At 39.0% G+C, this 19,601-nt stretch overlaps 1 protein-coding gene and 1 pseudogene across 1 annotated transcript; one reads left to right on the top strand and one right to left on the bottom strand.

Moving 5' to 3' along the window:
* Window positions 1–6,830: 6,830 nt before the first annotated feature.
* Window positions 6,831–11,418, bottom strand: LOC147822366 (aftiphilin pseudogene; annotated as a pseudogene).
* A 6,580-nt stretch (window positions 11,419–17,998) lies between these two features.
* LOC101719345 (olfactory receptor 11G2) lies at window positions 17,999–19,021 on the top strand. The gene has a single exon (XM_004865077.4). The coding sequence runs from the start codon at window positions 18,053–18,055 to the stop codon at window positions 19,019–19,021; it is 969 nt and encodes a 322-aa protein (XP_004865134.2). The 5' UTR covers window positions 17,999–18,052.
* The last annotated feature ends 580 nt before the right edge of the window (window positions 19,022–19,601 follow it).

Below are 19,601 nucleotides of genomic sequence, written 5' to 3'. Positions count from 1 at the left end.
GTTTCAAAGTTTAATGGACAGATAAAAAGTAAGCATATCTGCCTTTGTTCCCCACATTAAGGAGAAAGCATTGTATCTTCATGATTCATATAAGGTGTTCTTGCTGGAAGTATGGAATACATGTCTTTAATCTGTTGAGAAGTTTTGGTTCTACTTCTAGTCTCCTGATAGCTTTTACCATGAACAGCTGTGGAATTTAGTCCAATACTTTTTCTCCAACTACTGACAGGATCATATGGCTTTTTCCTTTCCTCTGTTAAAATGATGACTTTTGGGGGTGGATCTTCCAATGCTGAACCAACACTGCCATCCCTATATAACAAAACCACTTTCTACATCCTGCCAGATCTGACTTCTAATAGTTTGTTTTGTTTATTGCACAACTTTAATTGGGGGCATCTAATATATTGTTTTTTTATATATTAGAGATATTAATCCTTTATCCAAGGAATAACTAGAAAAAATATTTTTGGAAACTGGTCTGTCTCTACTTACTCTAGCTTGTAAATGGTTTTTTATGAGTTAGTGATTTGGTCCAGAGTGGAGCCACATTACCTTTCAAAGTGTCCAGCAGCTATAATACCTTGTCATCTGGCCAGCCACCATCTCACTGCATGACTGTGTGGAACTTTTATGCAGGCATGAATCACCAGACAGCACTTTTGTTCCTCATCTCCTTTTTTCTCTTTTTTAGTAACTGGCCTTAAGAGTTTAGCCTCTGATTTTAAACAGCAGATTGGCTAGTGAGAACAAGAGAGGAACATTTTTCTTTCATCTCACAAAGAAAAGAAAAACTGTTTACTATCCTTTTTAAAATCATGAAACCACTGGGAAGGCAGATCTACAATCAGAGGACAAGGGCAAATGCAAGTACATACTGCAAGGCAAATGTGGAGCACAGGCAACACCAGAGGGCTACTCCCATCCTGCACTATAGCTGGGCAGTTGAGGATATGCTCAGGGAAAAAAAACTCATCCATTTTAAAATGGCCACAGATTTTGGCTCGACTTGAGTGACAGACAAGCCAAAACCAGCATATGATGCTGGTGCTGCCGACTTCAAGTGGGTGTACCTCAGCGTTGGGAACAAGCCTAATGGGAGCACAGAGCTGCTGGACCAGAGAACACACAGGGGCCTAAAGCTCCCTTCTCCAAGGTGGTATGTTGCACAGCTAGAGCAAAAGATCTTTGCACTTAAAACTTCTCTCCCTGGTCAAATAGGCTGCCTGTGGCCTCTGCCACCTGGCTTTTCTACTTCCTTATTTAAATGCAGGTAAATGAAAGACTGATGCCTGATGCCTGAGCAGAACAGCTTTAACATTTAAAATCTAATCAAAGTGACTGTGAGTGTATAAAAACAGAGCCATCCCAGTTCTTAGTCCTTTCTTCCATTGAAATAAATACAAGAGATGTTTTTCCCATATGGTTTCACTCTGGTTAAGTAGAGTCATCAAGGGACTTGAAATACCAGCTAAGCTATCAAGTGGCTAAGATAAAATACAAATTTGAACACGAAGAGATTCAACTAGGTGGTTAAAAAACTTTGGTGGCAAACTTCTGCCATTACTTCATGGAAATTAAAGGACTAAGCAAGGTAAATGATGCCCCAGCCTCTTTGTCCCTCAGGAGTTAAAGGGCTCCCCATATGGTGACGACAAAAGCCCCCAGGAGTCTTTCTTCTATAACTCTGTGTTATTGATACTGAGCAATAAATCAGGTCCATTCCTTCCAATTGACCACAGGACTCCATAAGAGCTTAGTGCCTAAAAAAAAACCCAACATTATGCAGAGGAGGAGGCTTCCTGGCCACTGTACCACCACTCCCAGCACAGAGGAGAAGGAACCCGGGTGCCTCACCAGTGCTCCACCAGAGAGGAGGAGACATCTGAGCGATCATAGCACTACTCCCAGCTAAGAGCAGGAGGATTCCAGGCCACCATATCACTGCTCCTAAGACAGAGGAGTTGAGCCACACACATGCCAGCACCATCACCTTCAAAATGGGAAGGCACATAAACAAGCCTCAAAACCAGACTTCCAGATCACCTACAGCCACCTCAAAGGGAAATGAGATGGAACACTCTGATACTCAACAAACTGGACTCCTGGAACTGGCAACAAAAGAGCATCTGGAAAAAATGAAATCAGAAATCATTTCTCAGATAACAGCAGAGATAGTGCCCATAGTATAAGACATGTTTAATAAATCTAGAGAGGACACAGATTAAAATATTAGAGGAGCTGGGGAACATGATGGAATCCCAACATGGAGAACAAATGGAATCCATAACACACATGCAAACAAGTTTCCAGATTAAAAACTCCATTGAAAATTTACCCAGAAGAATGAGCCAATGTGAGGACAGAATTTCAGATATAGAATATAAGATTGCAAATAATGATCAGGAAAACAAAAATTTCTTTAAAATCATAAGGAACTATGAGAAATCAATCCAGCAGCTGCTAGACAATGCAAAGAAGAATAACATAAGACTGACTGGAGTCAATGAAGAAGCAGGAGAGAGTTCAGATGACATAAAAAATGGTTCATAGAAGTGATGGCAGAAAACTTCCCTAGCGGGGGGAAAGAACTTGACATACAGATAAGTGAGGCATATAGAACTCCAGCTAACCTTGATCAAAAAAATTCTACACATAGACATTTAATAGTTAGGATTCCAGAAACCCAACAGAAGAACAAAATTCTACAAGCAGTTAGAGAAATAAAACAAATCACATACAAAGGAGGGCCCATCAGAATTACAGTGGACTTGTCAATTCAAACCCTTAAGCAAAGAAAAGCTTAGAGTGACTTATTTCAAGCCCTCAAGGGAAAGCCTCCAACACAGATTGATTTACCCTGAAAAACTATATTTAAAAATTGATGGATAAATAAGATACTTTCATGACAAAGAGCACCTTAGGAACTTCATGAATACAAAATGAGTCCTCCAAAAACTTATATACAGTATCCTAGGAAAAGACAATGAGGATCACAACCCCAGGAAGCTCAGAAGAGTGAGTCAATTGGGCATGACAAAAGAGTAAATGCATAGAGGAAGAATACAACAAAAAGGAATATTCATGACAATGATAACTCAATACGTATCAGTTATAACTGTCAGTGTTAAGTGTCTCAATTCAACAATCAAATGAAATAGACTGGCAGAATGAGGCAAGAAGCAAGATCCAGAAATATGCTGCATATAAGAAACACACTTAATTCAAAAGAAACTCATAGACTGACAGTTAAAGGGTGGAAAACAATACTGCATGTGACAGGAACCTGATAAAATGCAGGAGTAGCTATCCTCTTTGCAGATCAAGTGAATTTCAAAACAACACCAATTAAGAGAGACAAAGAAAGACACTACATCCTTGAGAGGGGAACAATCAATGAAGAAGAGATAGCAATCATAAATATACATGCACCAAACACTAGTGTGCCCAACTGTATAAAACAAATACCAAGGGACATGAAAAATCATATAAGCATGAATACAATAGTAGTGGGGGACCTCAATTTCCCAGTCTCACAAACAGATAGACTAACTAGACATAAAATAAGAAACAAAATACTAGAATTCAATCAAACTCTTTTACAAATGAAATTAACAGATGTTTACAGAGTGTTCCACCCCACACAAAATCAGAATACACATCCTTTTCAGCTGCACATAGGTCATTCTCCAAAATAGACCACATACAAACTGACACAATATATTTAAGTTAGTGCAAAGGAATTGAAGTTATCCCCTGTATATTATCAGGAGATAGTACAAAGAAATTAGAAATCAATAGCAAAAGAAACTACAAAAATTTCATAAACAAATGGAAATTGAGCAACACACTTCTGAAGAACCAATTGGTCACAGAGGAAATTCACAAAATCAGACAGTTCCTTCAATTAATCAAGGACAATATAATATAGGAGAATCTATTGGACATAATGAAAGCAGACTTAGAGGGAAATTCATAGCAGTGAATACTCATATTAGGAAAACAGAGTGAGCTCAATTAAACAACCTGATGCTGAAGCTCAAGCTTCTAGAAAAAGAAGAGCAGAACAAACCCAAAGCTCATACAATGGCAGAAATTATAAAGATCAGAGCAGAAATCAATGCAATGGAGACTAAGACAATGATACAAAAAATTCAATAAAGCAAAAAGTTGGTTGTTCAAAAGAATAAACAAAATTGACAAACCCTTAGCCAAACTTATCAGGAAAAGGAAAGAAAAAGCCCAAATCTATGCAATTAGGTATGAAAAGGGTGAAATTAGAATGGACCGAGCAGAAATCCAAAGGATCATTAATACCTATGTGGCAATAAGATGGAACACAGAAAAGAAATGGACAGATTCCTAGATAAGTACAAATTACCAAAGTTGAACAGAGAAGACCTAAAAGTTCTAAACAGCCCAATATCAATCAATGAAATTGAAAGTATAATTAAGTCTTACCATCTAAGAAGAGCCCAAGTCCTGATGGCTTCACTAATTAATTCTACAGGACATGTAGAGAGGAACAACTGCCACTTCTGTTTAAACTCTTCAATGAAATTGAAAGGGAAGCAATACTCCCAAATTCACTCCTGGAAGCAAGCATCAACTTTATCCCCAAAGCAGAGCAAGACCCAACCCAAAAAGAGAACTATAGGCCAATCTCACTAATGAACATAGATGAAAAAAATCCTTAATAAGATACTGGCAAATAGAATGCAGAAGATCACCAAGGAGATCATACACCAGGACCAAGTGGGATTCATCCCAAGGATGTGGGGATGGTTCAACATATGCAAATCAATCAATGTAATACAGTATTTCAATAGAGCCAAGGACAAAAACTATATGGTCATCTCTGTAAGCATTTGACAAAACCCAACAAGCATTTATGATTAAAAAAAAACCCCTACAAAAAATTTGAATAGATGGTCTCTACATCAATCTGATAAAAAACATCTATGAAAAGCCAATAGCCAGTATCATACTAAATAGTCAAAATTGAAGTCCTTCACACTAAAATCAGGAACAAGACAAGGATGTCCACTATCACCACTTCTGTTCAATATAGTCTTGGAAACATTAGCCACAGTAATTAGACAAGAGAAAGAAATAAAAGGAATAAAGATAGGAAATGAAGAAGTCAAATTGTCATTATTTGCAGATGACATGATACTCTATATAGAAGACCCCAAGAACTCCACCAAAAGTCTTTTGCACTTAACAGCCAAATTCAGTAAAGTAGCCAGATACAAGGTCAACACATAAAAATCAATAGCTGTCCTCTACACAAACAACAGACTCACTGAGAGAGAAATAGGGCAAACAATTCCTAGTAAAATAGCATCAAAAAAAATGAAATACCTAGGAATGAACCTAACAAAATAAATCAAAGAATTCTTGTCTGAAAACTAAAGCACTCTGATAAGAGTGATTGAAGACTATATCTGAAAATGGAAAGACATCCTTTGCTCCTGGGTAGGAAGGATCAACATAGTGAAAATGGCCATACTTCCAAAACTGCTATATAGATTCAATGCAATCCCAATTGAAATCCCAACAGCATACTTCACAGACCTAGAGAAAAAAATCCAAAAATTCATTTGGAACAAGAAGAGACCCAGAATAGAAAAGCAATTCTTCCTAACAGAGGTAAGGCGGGAGTATCACAATCCCCAACTTGAAACTATACTACAAATCTACTGTGATAAAAACAGCATGGTGCTGGCAAAGAAAGAGACCTGAGTACCAATGGAACAGATTAGTAGATGCAGAAACAATTTCAGACACATTCAATCACCTCATCTTTGACAAAGGAGCCAAACACACTCCTGGTTTCACAGGAGTCTTTAATAAATGGTGCTGGTAAAATTGGGTTTCAACTTGCCAAAGAATAAAACTAGACCTAAATCTCTTGCCATACACTAAACTAAAATTCAAATGGATTAAAGATCTAAATATCAAAATAGAAAACACTGAACTGGGTGGAACAGAGGGTAGGCAGAACTCTTAGAGACATTGGTATAAGAAAAGATTTTATGAACAAAACCTCAGTTGCCCATAAATTAACACAATCAACAAGTGGGATCTCTTCTTATTAAAGAGCTTCTGCACAAGTGAAACAACCAACACAGTGATGAGACAACACACAATGTGGGAAAAAATTTTCAATTGCTGTTCCTCAGACAAAAGTCTACTATCTAGAATCTATAAAGAATGTTAAAAAACAGACCTCCCAAATTTAAAGACCCAATCCAAAAATGTGCATCGGAAATGAAAAGACATTTTTCAGACAAGAAGCAGAAATGGCAAATAAACATATAAAAAAATGTTCAACATCACTGGTCATTTGAGAGATGCAAACGAAAACAATGATGCAATTTCACCTCACTCCAGAAAGAATGGCTGCTATTATGAAATCAACCAGTAACAAATTCTGGCGGGTCTGTGCATAAAGAGAAACACTGCTTTACTGCTGGTGGGAGTGTACATTGGTGCAGCTAGTGTGAATATCAGTGTGGAGATACCTCAAAGACCTAGGACTGGAAGTCCCATTTGATCTAGCTATTCTCCCACTGGTTAACTTCCCCAAACAATTAAAAGAATCATACCACAGGGATATATGGGAACCCATATTCATAGCAGCACAGTTTATAATAGGTAAAACTTGGAAACAACCCAAATGCCCATCAACTGGAGACTGGATTAAGAAAATGTGGGTTTTTTTTTTATAAAATGGGGCACTACTCAGCCATAAAAAAATGAGAAATTAGAGGCATTTATAGCTAAATGGATACATATTGAGATGAGACTCTTATGTGAAATAAATAGGACACATATGTGTAAATACTGAATAGTTTCTCTAGCGTGAGAAACTGAAAGTATAAATAAGAACTAAGAGGTATAATACATAATGTGAAATAGGAAGAAAAGGTGCAAAGGGGAAGTGGGATGGGTAGGGGAAATTAAAGAAGGAAATGAAATTAACATGGGAAAATAAAAAATGGAAACAAATTCTTTGTAAAGAGGAAGGGATGGAGACATTGAAGGGAGGGCAGGGGAAGGGGAAAAAATAAGAACCAAGGCAGATTATGTAAAGGTGCAATTTTCCAATGAAGAATGCCATTCTATTTTATACCTAAAATGTACCAATAAAATGAAATTTAAGAAAAAAATGTATACACCCTAGCAACACAAAAAAATAAATCTTCAAAAATGTTCACCCCCAATTATTTACACCTTTTCAGCTAAGGCCTCTCTTGTTTTATTGGCAAAGTCCTTGTCACCAGCAAGTGCTTCAGGGATGTAACTTCCTCTTCAGCATCAGGGATAGATATGGAAGAATAACATCCTTTGAAAATTTGCTCCAGGAAGTTTAGTAAAGCTGTCCAAACTGAAGTGGCTGATTCCTGCAAATGACCACTAGCAACTGTTCCTCTGGAAGTTGTTAAAGGGACACTGCACATCTTGGAGGTTCCTGCAGTCTCAATGTTTTCATTTGTCCTATGAGACCCCCAGACTTCCCTTTGATGAGGAGCTTCAGTAGGCTATTGGTGTCCAAAATCATCCCAAGAACAACCATCTTTTTGTTCAACTTTAAAAGCATTCCAATATACAACTTGGCTAGGACCAGCTGAACTGAAGCCCGCAAAGTCATGAGAATCTTGAAAAGCATTGCAGTCATTTTCAATATTTGGCACATAATCAAAATCTCCAAACTCACTGTCTTTCCCATTTATCAGTTTTGAAACAGGTTCAGTGCCAGTTTCACTCGACTTTCTTGCCATGTGACATTCCTCTGATAAAGGAACAGAAGTATGTTTTAGGTCTGACTCAGTAAATAGCATTTCATCTTGGCAAGAAGTAGCATTTGTATCCCCAAATTCTCCAAAGTCATCACTTGGTTTGCTGACGTGTGGAAAGTGCTGTAAAGACTCTTCAAAAGTGACATCACTCATTGAATCTTGAGTACCAGTAATGAGAGGTGAAGTGGTGCCACTGGCTGTGCCAAAGTCACCAAAATCATCCTCATTGGTATCATTGCAAGTTACAAAGTCATCACTGCTTTCACCATTTTTTACACTTACAGGATCATGCAAAACATCGTCTTCTGTGGAATCAGTGCTTAGGCTTTGGGAGTTAGTAAACTTTCTTTCTTCTTTGGAAGAATCAATTTCATCAGCATCAGAAGTTTTCATAGAATCCATGCCTAGGTCAGCACATTTAGCAGAAAATAAATCAAGTTCTCCCATAGTTCTACATTGTTGTCTCATAATGAATTCTGAATAGTCAGCTGAGTCTACCAAACTCCACCACTTTGATTGCAGTGTGGGAAGGCCTTGTTTTTCAACACTGAAACCTCGGTTAGACACTATGCTTATTTCTGAAACACAGGTATCCTCTCCATCAGTATCTCCTTTATCATCAAAGCTTCTACCCAAAGACACTTCTTTAAGAGAATTCACTTCATTGACTCCGTTAATTTTGTAATTTTCCTGAATAGTTAGTGTATCTCTGTCATGTAAAACTGCACAGCCTATTTCTTCTAGTTGTATCCATTCCTTTTTGGAAAATGTAGTAAAATTTGCAATTCCTTCAGCAGGACTAGGTGCAGAGTGAAAGTTACACTCAGTGCTAATAGGTTTCTGTCCCTTTGAATCAGCTACATTGTCCAGATCATCTGTTCCCTGTGGATTTACAGTTGCCAACCCTGTAAACCCATTTGTTAGAACCTCCAGACAAGGAGGCTTTTCACCATTGCAGCTCTCTAACTGTTTTGATGAACTATGTTCATATCAGTTCTAAAACCTCCTAGAGAAAAACTTCCAGGTGTTCCAACATTCTGTTTCTGCCTCACTACTTTATTTAAATCTCCTGGACTTTTCATGCCATCAGTGGAAGTATCTAAAGTTTTAGATGAAATTATTTCTTTGCTGGTGGTTGAAAATAAAGCATGAGACTGTCCTTTCAGAGGAGTAGAAAGTTCAGAAGTGATATCCTTATCATTACCATTTTTCATGGACTTAAAGCTTGTAAGGCAATCTACATTTTCTGAGAAATCATGTATTGGCATAAAATGATTTGAAGGTATAAACTTTCCTTGGGACGAGTAAAATGTGATATATCAAAGGCAACGAACACTCTGCCACAGGACTAACTTCTGAAAATCCACAAATTAGTCAATCTCCCCAAATGAGTCATTATCATCATACTCCTCTGCTCCATTATCCAGTGGTGGTGGGCATGAAGAGTACATTTGAATTATGTCTGGCTCTATTTTTCAGTTCCTTTCAAATAATTAATTTATACCTAGCTTGTCTGGGGCCACCACATTGGGCATGGCTCGGGGGCCTGGGGAGAAACTGGTTCCCTGAGGAAGGACCGGCTATTCCAAGGAGGTGAGAGCAGAAGGCAGGCTACTCCCAGCCCTGTCAGTGCAACAGCACCATGGACACCCACCCAGAGTTTCAGTGCTGCTGCGGGACCCCCATCCCACTACCCTCTGCCCTCTTCTGCTGCTGTTGCTGTCGGCATGGCCTACACCTCCTCCTCCTCAGTCTTATATTATTCTTTTTTGCATCATCTAGAAGCTGCTATATAGATTTCTCATGGTCCCTTGCTATTTTTAAGAAATCTTTGTTTTTGTGGTCACTAATCATAATCCTGTCTTCTATATCTGATATTCTGTCTTCACATTGGCTCATTCTGCTACATAAACTTTCAATGGAGGTTTTAATCTCCTGGATATCTGTTTGAATTTCCTTTATGGGTTCCGTTTGTTTCCTATGCTGAGATTCCATCATGTTCCTGAGCTCCTCATGTCTGCTTGCAAGTTATTAATCATGGCTTTCACTGTGGACACGGCCTCTGTTGTTATCTGAGACATTATTTCTGGTTTTATTTTTTTCAGATCCTCTTTCATTGTCAGTTCAGTGAGTTCAGGTGCTTGAGTTTCAGATTGTTGTATCTCATTGCCCCTTGGAGTTGCCTTTGGTGACCTGGAAGTCTGGTTTTGAGTTGTATTTAGGTGTCTTCTCATTTCTATTTTTGTTGTTGTTGAGGTTGACATTTTTGTTTTAATTCCTGGGTTACTGCTTGTAAAACGTTCATTGTGAATATGTGTTTTGCTAGTACTTAGAGCCCCTCCGGAATGGCTACTTCTTGGATTGTCTTCCAGGTTTAGGTTGCCTGTAGGTTTTGAGTCTGTAATGGCCCTTAGGTAATCTCAGTCTTGGTATACTAGGAAGAACAACTGAGTAGATGAATCATGTCAGAATGGCCAAAATAATGCAATCAGCATCAACAATACCATCAAACACAGCCTAGAAAATGACAAAATGTGGCAACTATTAATCTACTACCTTTGACTGCATAAACAAGGCTTATGGTTATATATCAAATCTAGAACCAACCAGAAATATATTTACAATAAATAAGCCATTCAATATAGTGAATTTGCCCACTGGGGTGATTTTGAAGCAGTTGGGGTGGGGGTAGAGAAATAGGAGGGAAATGTTAGAAGTAAGGTTAGAGGAAGATCATGTGAACTTTGGGACAAGGTGAGGACAGAAGGAAAAGAGAGAAGGAAGGGACAAAAATAAGAACAAGACAAACTGACAGCAATGAAAGGACCAGAATTTGTATTCTCACTGCTACAAAAATAAGGACAATTGAGAAAAAACATGCACAAGAATAGTGAGAAATGAAGAAGAGAGAGAAAAGAAAAACATTTCCTTCAATGCATGTCACTGTTGTTCACTGGGGACAACTTGGGTAGCATACAGATAAGTGTAGACTGATCTCAGTGAGCCAGCCATAGTCCACTGAAGTTCAGGCTGGTTTCTGGCTACGAGGCTAGAATCGAGCTCCCTGACTTTCCTTAGGTTTGAACTCTGTACCATTCTACTGCAGGTTGGAGCCACCCTTCCCCCACAACAAGTCTGGTTCTTCTAGAAGGTGTTGACCCCAACAACTCACCAATTGCTGCAATCTTCTGCACTTTTATTGAGGTGACTCTTTGCTCTCACAGTGGGCTTCAGTTCTCAACAAGCCTCAGAAAGCCCTTCTCTACTGCTTACCACTGCACTAATTCTGGGGCCCAAAATGGTGGTCTTCTGCATCCATGAGCTGTGCTGCTGTCCTGACAAGCCCCTGGCTAGGGACTGCATGCACATGCCACTGTTTGGTTGTCCCAGTGTGCTGCTGGCAGGGGTCTGTGCACCTTTACCCATGTTATCCAAGTGGGCCTGTGCCTGGGGCCTACATGCGCTTACCCAGGGTGTCTGCATGAGCTTCTGGCTGTGGCCTACTGCAGGCCACTGTTACCATTTCTGAGACTCCAGGTGTATGACGTTCAAATTGTTCCACCTTATTGCTTCCTGGGTTTGCCTTTGGTGAGGGGGAAATTTGCTGTTGCATCTTGCTTGTGTATTCTCAATTCATATATTCTTGAAGTTTAATCCCTGGGTTGATGCTTGTAAATTGTGCATGCCAAACAGCTTTATTGATAGTACTGAGAACCCTTCGGAAATGACTACTCCTCAGAGATGTCCTCAGGTGTAGTTGGCTTTTGGGTTTTGAGTCTGTTGCAAGATTCTACCTTTTCACTTTATTGGGGCTGAGAAGTTGCTGTCTGTTTGGCCTAGCCCCTTGTTTTATGGCACTGACATGTAGTATTATTTATGATCCTTATGCAATCTCAGTCTTGGCATACAGGAAGAACAAATGATTTAGTACAATTCTGTCACCTTGGCTTAAGTAGTGCAATCAGCAATAACAATAGTATCACAGGCAACCTAGAAAATGACAAACTGTGGTAACTATTGATTTGCCACCTTTAACCATATGAACTATATTTGTGGGTATATAACAAAATGTAAAACTAACCAGAAAGTTTATATAGCAACTATGCCATCAGTATGGTATTTTACATTCAGGGGAGAAAATTCAAATGGTGTTTGGGAAAAATAGAGGGAAAAAAAGGAGGAAAAGGAGAAGGAGAAGGAGGAGAAGGAGAAGGAGGAGAAGGAGGAGGAAGAGGAGAAGGCGAAGGCAAAGAAGAAAAGAAGAAGAAGAAAAAGGAGAAGAAGAAGTAGGAGGAGGAGGAGGAAGAAGAGGAGGAGAAGGAGGAGGAAGAGGAGAAGGCGAAGGTGAAGAAGGAGAAGAAGAAGAGGAGGAGGAAGAGGAAGAAGAAAGAAGAAATTAGGACAAGGCTGGAGGACAAAGGCAGACTACACAAATATGAGGAAGTGGTGATGAAAACAGCAGGGGGAGAAGGAAAGAAGATATAAAAATAGGTATGGAACAAAATGACAACAACAATGACAAAACTATATACAATGCTCACACATATATAAAAACAAGATCGAGAAAAAATAAAAGAAAACAAGAACAAGAAAAGAAAAAAAATTTAAAATATCCACTTCAAGGCATGTCTTGGCTGTCACTGTTAGACAAATTGGGCACACAGAGTCCAGATCCATGTTGATTAATCCAAACAAGCCAGCTGCATGTTTATTTATTATGCATATTTATTATGCATATTTATTTTAGAGTAGTAGATAATCCTAGCAAGCCTGCACCTTTGGTTCTAAAGCTCAGGGTGGTTTTTGGCTGTGAGGCTGGAACTCTATTTGTTTAGCCTACAACACACTGTATGTCTCCTGCTGGCTTCAATTCAGCTCCTTGCTGGCTTGAACTTGGTTCCTTGACCATCTCCTCACATGAAAGTGATTCCAGCTCACTCTGATGGAGACAGTTCACAGCTACTCTGAGTTCTGAGCTCAATTGGCCCCTCTCCAACAGAGCTACCAGTCAACCTCTCTCTGCTGGGGGATGTCTGAACCTGAATGACTCACCAGCCACTGCAGTCCACTGCAGCCACTACTGTGTTCCACTGGTGTTTTTCTATGGAGGCCTAGAGGGTTACTAGTAGTCATCAGGCATCTGCAGGTTCAAGACACGTTTCCCATGCAGAGAAATTCCTCGTGGAGAAAGCGTCTCTTGCTATCTCCTTCATTGAAGTCTCTCTCCTTGCTCTCCCTATGGGCTTCAGTTCTCACTTCAGATCCTCACTGTGATGTGGGGCCACACTTCTCTCCCTCTCTTCCACACATTGGTATATTTCAGCATCTGGACACCAAATCTTAGAGAGGCTGTTTCTCTGCTGTTCACCACTCTGCCATCTTCCTGGATGTCCCACATGTGATTCTCTTGATGGGTTATCTTTTAAATGATTTCTTGCATTCTCTTTGCCAGCATCTTGTTAAGGATTTTTGCATCTATGCATTAAGAATATTGGCCTGTAGTTTTTGTTGTTATTGTTGTTGCACCTTTTGCCTGTTTTGGTATTTGCATTATGCCGGCTTCAAGGAATGAATTTGGCCTTGTTCCTTCAACTTCAGCTTCATGCAAGAGTTTGAAAAATATTGCCATTAGTTTATTTCTGAATTTCTAATATAATTCAATGGTAAAACCATAGTTTCTGGGCGGGCTGTTCTTAGTATTAGGGTCTTTATTAATTTCATTGTTATTGGTTCATTCTGAGTTTTATATCTTCTGAGTTACAGGGGTCCTTGTTGGGCAATTTTGAATTCTATACTGTGGAAAGAGGAAAAATCAAATCTACTCAACTATGAAAGTTAAATGAACTAATGAGTACTTGAGATAAAATGCCTTCCACGTCTAGGGGAAAAGGGACATCAAATGAGTTGTGCTAGAAGACCTGCACCTCTTCCAGAGATGGGGAAATCTTAGAGCCCAATTCCCAGTGGCACAGGCAAAAAAAGATCTAACTCCCAATTTGGACATTGAGAATATGTCCTCAAGGCAACTGATTCAGATTCTCAGGCTCCAACCCCAAGGAAGGGAGGGAAAATCTGTAAAAAAGGCAAGGTGGTCTAGGGAGAGTGGGCTTCCTGCCATAACTGTACAACACTACAACTGAGGTCTCACCACACTTTCAACCCATCTCTCATTTCTGGCCCTGTCCCTAGAATCCCTAACTGATGAAATACCCTAGAGGCCCAGAAATATCTTCCAGCATGGCAGTCACCACACCATGTGTTTCTTAGGCAGAATTTTCCTCAAACATATAGTCATGAGAAGCTTGGTGATGGAAAAGATAATAGTTTTGCCTCTAGTGGAAAACAGGGACGGGAAATACCAAGGGTCTCCAAAGGAGACAGGCCCCAGAGGAAGGGAGAGCCAGCACGCAACAATCTCCTGCCATGGTTTTCCTATTATGGATAAATTGATCCTCACAGAGTGTAGGAACAGGGAAAGGGGACATTACTAGAACATCTGCAGTAAGTCCTAGTACCCTGTGAGCCACGGCAGCACAAGGCGAATTACTGGAAAGGTAGAAAAATGAGACTGAGAAGAAGCTGAGCTTTGAGTCTGATCAGTGCTGCTCTGGGCGGCAAAGACGAAAGCCCCAGTTTACCGCACCTTTTATTCAGTACATCGGGGAGAAACAAATGTAACAAATGACTTGCACAGAGTTCAGTACATCCGCGTAAACAAGATGTAACAATCCAAGAACAATGAGGAACTGAGTAGATGAAGATTCTGCTCCTCCGAGGATGTCTTCAGCTGGTGTAATCCTGTCCTGGAGAATCACAGAATGACAGGATCATTGAGGTCTCAGTTGTGACCGGAGGCCGAAATGGAATTGTGGCTCAGAACGCCATACCTGGGCTGTAGGAAGGAGAACTAGGCCTAATCAAATGGTTTCTCCCTAAAATTATGTAGCATTGCTCCCAACAACAGAGCACACAACAGGGCTCACGACCTGGAGGCTCTGCTTATATTATCCCTACTTCCTTCAGCAAACACAGAGACCTTCACCTTATTTCTACTCCTCCACTTCTTGATAGTTATAACAGCAGTTTCCTGATAGTTATAACCACCTCTGTCTGCTCTTCAGGAAAATTCAGCACTGTCAGAGTAACTTCAGGTTTGAATTCTTCTTTTCCATGATGGAAGAGGAAGCGATGCTTAGAGAAGAATATCAGAATATCAGAGCTAGAAAAATCATGACCCTCTAAATAAGACTGCCTTCCATCTTGCTTGATTTATGGTAGGTCTCCAATAATCTCTAAGATTACTAAATGTCAGCCATAGACCAAGTACTTCCTATATGTCATCTTATTTAAGACCTTAAGGATAAAAACCTTTGGGAGAAAGTGTTATTCTATTTTACACTTGGTGGAATTAGGAAATAGTTTATATAATTGAATGGACAAGGTCTCTACAGTTGATGAACCATAGCCTGTAATTCAAACCCTAGATTTCTTAGTCTAAATCCATTGGTTTTCTCCCATACTTTAACTGTCCACAACTTCTTATAAATAGGGAAGTTTCTCTAGCACTTTGCAAAAATTGGACAGGTATGACAATCTCCTGTCTATGCTAACTGAAGCAATTGGTTATGCTGTTGAAATCAGATCCATGTTTCTCACCATTGTGTCTTCTTGGATTATCCTTGGAAATAAAGTACAATATCAGAGAAATGAGATACCATTAATTCAGTTTACATCTGTATCATAGGATATGACTTTTACACTGATTCTGTGCTAACTTTTCTAAGCTATAATGGGGGGTGAGGATGTAGGGTTTTTTTGAATGGTAATCAAAGGAAGCCTCCTGTACACATAAGAAGAACATTGAAACCATTGTAATAATATTAATTCTCCTTTTTGCAACCAATTTGGAAGAATCTACCTGCTCTTTGGGCAGCTCCTGCTCAGCATGTTTTGGGTGATTCCCTCTACTGGTCTTTGAACAGGGAAGCCAAATAGTAAAAGGTGAGAATCCATAAGCCCTTGGTAGAAATATCTGTTACTTCACTCACTCTCAATTTGCTTAGGTCAACCATAAATGGTGATGGAAAAGAAAATCATTTCCATGCCTTCTTGTTTACTAGAACGGCTTTGTCAGACTTAAAGTTGGAGAATTGTCCTGACGGAAGCTGGTATATATCTTTTGGATTCATCTATAAATGGAAACATATGCAACTGATGTTTTCACGTAAGCAATAATTGTAACTAAAACATCATCTTTCGATGAATTAAATCCTGTTATCATCTATACTTGTGTACAGTTTGAATAAAAGCAAATATTTTATAATGAAAAGATTAATAACCAAATAATTTTTTTCATTTAATTAAATAAAAACTACTTGCATCCCATAGAATTTTCATCTCCTCTCTTCTACTTTTTTGCAGCTAAGGCCACTGGACTATAACTATCTTTAGCATTCATCTCAGGTTGGATATGTTCTATCACCAGATTGTTTCAATTTCACATTGCCTCCTTTCAGTGGAATACCTTTCAAGTCTGTTGTAACACTGCAGGGTTGTCCACAACAACATTTCTTTTGTATGTTGGTACCTCAAACTTCATCTCACAGGGTTATTTGAGTTTGAGTGAAGTAGTTGGTACCCATCTATACATACATGATCTATCTATATTCTGTTCATAACAGTGTAAAAATAATCTTTTCAGCAAGCATTTATAAGATACCTACTGACTTCTTCAAACTGTGCTGGACAATTGGGTATCTTGAGTAAAAGTGAAGAACAAGAGGAGCAAATACCTTGATTCCTGAAAGTATTGGACCATTTCTAGAAACTGAAATCATTTTCCTTACATATTATGCAGAAGATGTCATGAGTGCAGATATGGATGAATGAGGGTGTACATGTGTGAGTTTGAACAGATAAAAAGGCAAATTCCAAAGGCTTTATAAAGTCATTATTATTATCTGAAATTGGCTCAGAAGTTCAGAGTTAGTTCCATAGAACAAGGTGAGTCCAGCTGCTCACCTCTAGCTGTCCCTGCCCTTTCTATGAAATCTTTTTCTACTAGGAGCTGGTTCCATAGTAAAATGGATAGTCCCTGGTTTCTTCCTTATAAATGTACAGGACAGGAAGAACAAAACAATGGGCAATGAACATAACCTGACCTGATGATTATTTTTATATAGCAGAAAGCAAATAACAGCTTTTAGATTGTTTTGATAGGTTGGATTTTTTTTCTTAGAACCTGTTTGTAGTATAGCATTTTATATTTCTTGTGGGAAATTGGTACACATAGATTATAAATCTTATAATAATTTAACTTAAAAAATTAACAGAACAAGATATCATGAAATATGAAAAATATATGAAATTTAAATTGTATTGGACTTAAAGTTTTATTGGAGCACAGCTACATACATATATTTAAGTATTGTACATGGTTGCTTCTGTACTATAGCAACAGAGCATAGTTTTGACCATATTAGGTCCACAAACCTAAACTATTTACTAAAATAATTGGCCAACCCTTGGTGCAAAGAATTGCAGAGGTGGGCTCTGTTTCGACTGAAATGCTGGGTGGTACATGTGTGAGCAAGTATGCAGAACCTCACTGAGAGGCAGCTAGCAGTGGGGATGAATCACACTCTGATACTTCTCTGTTGGGCAGAGTTTCTTCAGTGTGCCCTACTTTACATGTGCAGTGGTTATGTTAGCATAGAGTATGTGAAATCACAGATGAGTTTGGAGATATTAAGAGGATGAAATTAAAGTCTATTGTTTGGAAGATGTATTTTATTATAAATAAGTAGGGTAGCTAATTGGGGTCTGTGTGGAAAGGAAGAAACTGATTAGATTCTATTTTATCAAAGTCGCTATGGCTCTGGCAAAAGGAGAAGGTTCTGTTGGGGCAACATACACTTATACACAGAGCTGAAATGATTTCACTTCTACAGAAAATGGAAGAAATCCTGTTCAATGAAAATGTATTTGTATATTTCATTATACATCCCTGATGGAGAGTATTGTATATGTGTTGAAAAGTTGAAATGTGACCAATCAATAGTATTCTAAAACCCATACTGAATATATGAATGGAAGGAAAGAATCAATTTTACATATTTAAAGTAGTAATTGATGTTGATGTGTTTCTGTGTGGTTTTTTTCCCATGATTCTTTAATTATGAAATAGAGTCCCATATTATGCATTGTACCGTTTAACAACTCTTTCTATTTTTAGAGCTCACAGACATATGAAAAGCTTCTATACCCACAGCAACTCCAGCACCATCACTGGCTTCATCCTCCTGGGCTTCCCCTGCCCCAGGGAGGGGCAGATCCTCCTCTTCGTGCTCTTCTCTGCTGTCTACCTGCTCACCCTCATGGGAAATGCTTCCATCATCTGTGCCGTGCGCTGGGATCTAAGACTGCACACACCCATGTACATCCTGCTGGCCAACTTCTCCTTCCTGGAGATCTGGTATGTCACTTCCACAGTCCCCAACATGTTGGCCAACTTCCTCTCTGACACCAAGGTCATCTCCTTCTCTGGGTGCTTTCTCCAGTTCTATTTCTTCTTCTCTTTGGGTTGCACTGAATGCTTTTTCCTGGCGGTTATGGTATTTGATCGCTATCTTGCCATCTGCAGGCCTCTACACTATCCATCCATTATGACCAGACATCTCTGCACCAATCTTGTGTTAGTCTGCTGGATTCTTGGTTTACTTTGGTTCTTGATTCCCATCATCATTATCTCCCAAATGTCCTTTTGTGGATCCAGGATAATTGATCATTTCTTGTGTGACCCAGGTCCTCTGTTAGCTCTCACTTGCAAAAAAACTGCAGTGATGGAGCTTGTCATCTCCACTTTAATTGCTATACCCCTTGTTATTTTCTTTCCTTTCATCATGGTGTCTTATGCTTTGATCTTAAAAGCTGTATTGAAGGTCCCTTCAGCACCTGGGAAAAGAAAGGCTTTTAACACCTGTGGGTCTCACCTGGCAGTGGTTTCACTATTCTATGGCTCAGTACTAGTGATGTATGGGAGCCCAACATCTGAGTATGAAGCTGGGATGCAGAAGATTGTGACTCTCTTTTATTCTGTTTTGACCCCTCTCCTTAACCCTGTGATATATAGTCTTAGGAACAAAGATATGAAAAAAGCCCTGAAGAGATTTCTAGGAAAACAAAGAGCATTAATCAAAAATGCTTTGCATAATTAAATTGTATTTAAATTATTTTTAGTATTTTCTCTCATTAAAGACTACTTTTTTGGTACTTCTATGTAAATCAAATTATAAAAATACTAAGGGAAGTGTACTTCTAGCCCTTCAAACTCCCTCAGAAAGACAAAACAAAAAAAAGCACACATTAAAATTGGATACTTAAGATCTTAAAGCAACCCGTGAGTGCTTTTTATGGTAAAATCCTTTTAGTCCAAGGGTGGAATATTGTCTGTCTGTTGGAGGGCTTTGCAGAAATGACCACCAAAAAGCTTGGAGGCTTCAGGACATCAGATATTTTAAGAACTGCTTTCATGCCTGGCATGGTGACACACACCTGTAATCCCAGCACTTGGTAGGCTGAGGCAGGAGTATAGCTATGAGTTCATGTCCAGCCTGGACCACATAATAAGGCCCTGCCTCAAAACAAAAACCAACACCAAAAACAAAATGAAAAACACTGAACAACCTGGTTTTATTCATTTAATATTGATTGGGACTTAAAACACCTATGAACATATTTCTGTAAATTTTCATGGTTCCTGATCACTTGCTCTGTTGCTTACTATGCCACAAATTT

The sequence above is a fragment of the Heterocephalus glaber genome, unplaced genomic scaffold (assembly GCF_053883595.1).
Source record: "Heterocephalus glaber isolate CG9 unplaced genomic scaffold, H.glaber_assembly_v1.0 deba00001661, whole genome shotgun sequence".
NCBI lineage: Eukaryota > Metazoa > Chordata > Mammalia > Rodentia > Bathyergidae > Heterocephalus > Heterocephalus glaber.
Note: the sequence above shows the minus strand (reverse complement) of the source record. Positions and strands in the feature narration are given on the sequence as shown.

Coding starts and splice junctions, on each gene's coding strand:
- LOC101719345 (XM_004865077.4), top strand. CDS start 18,053: ATGAAAAGCTTCTATACCCACAGCAACTCCAGCACCATCACTGGCTTC.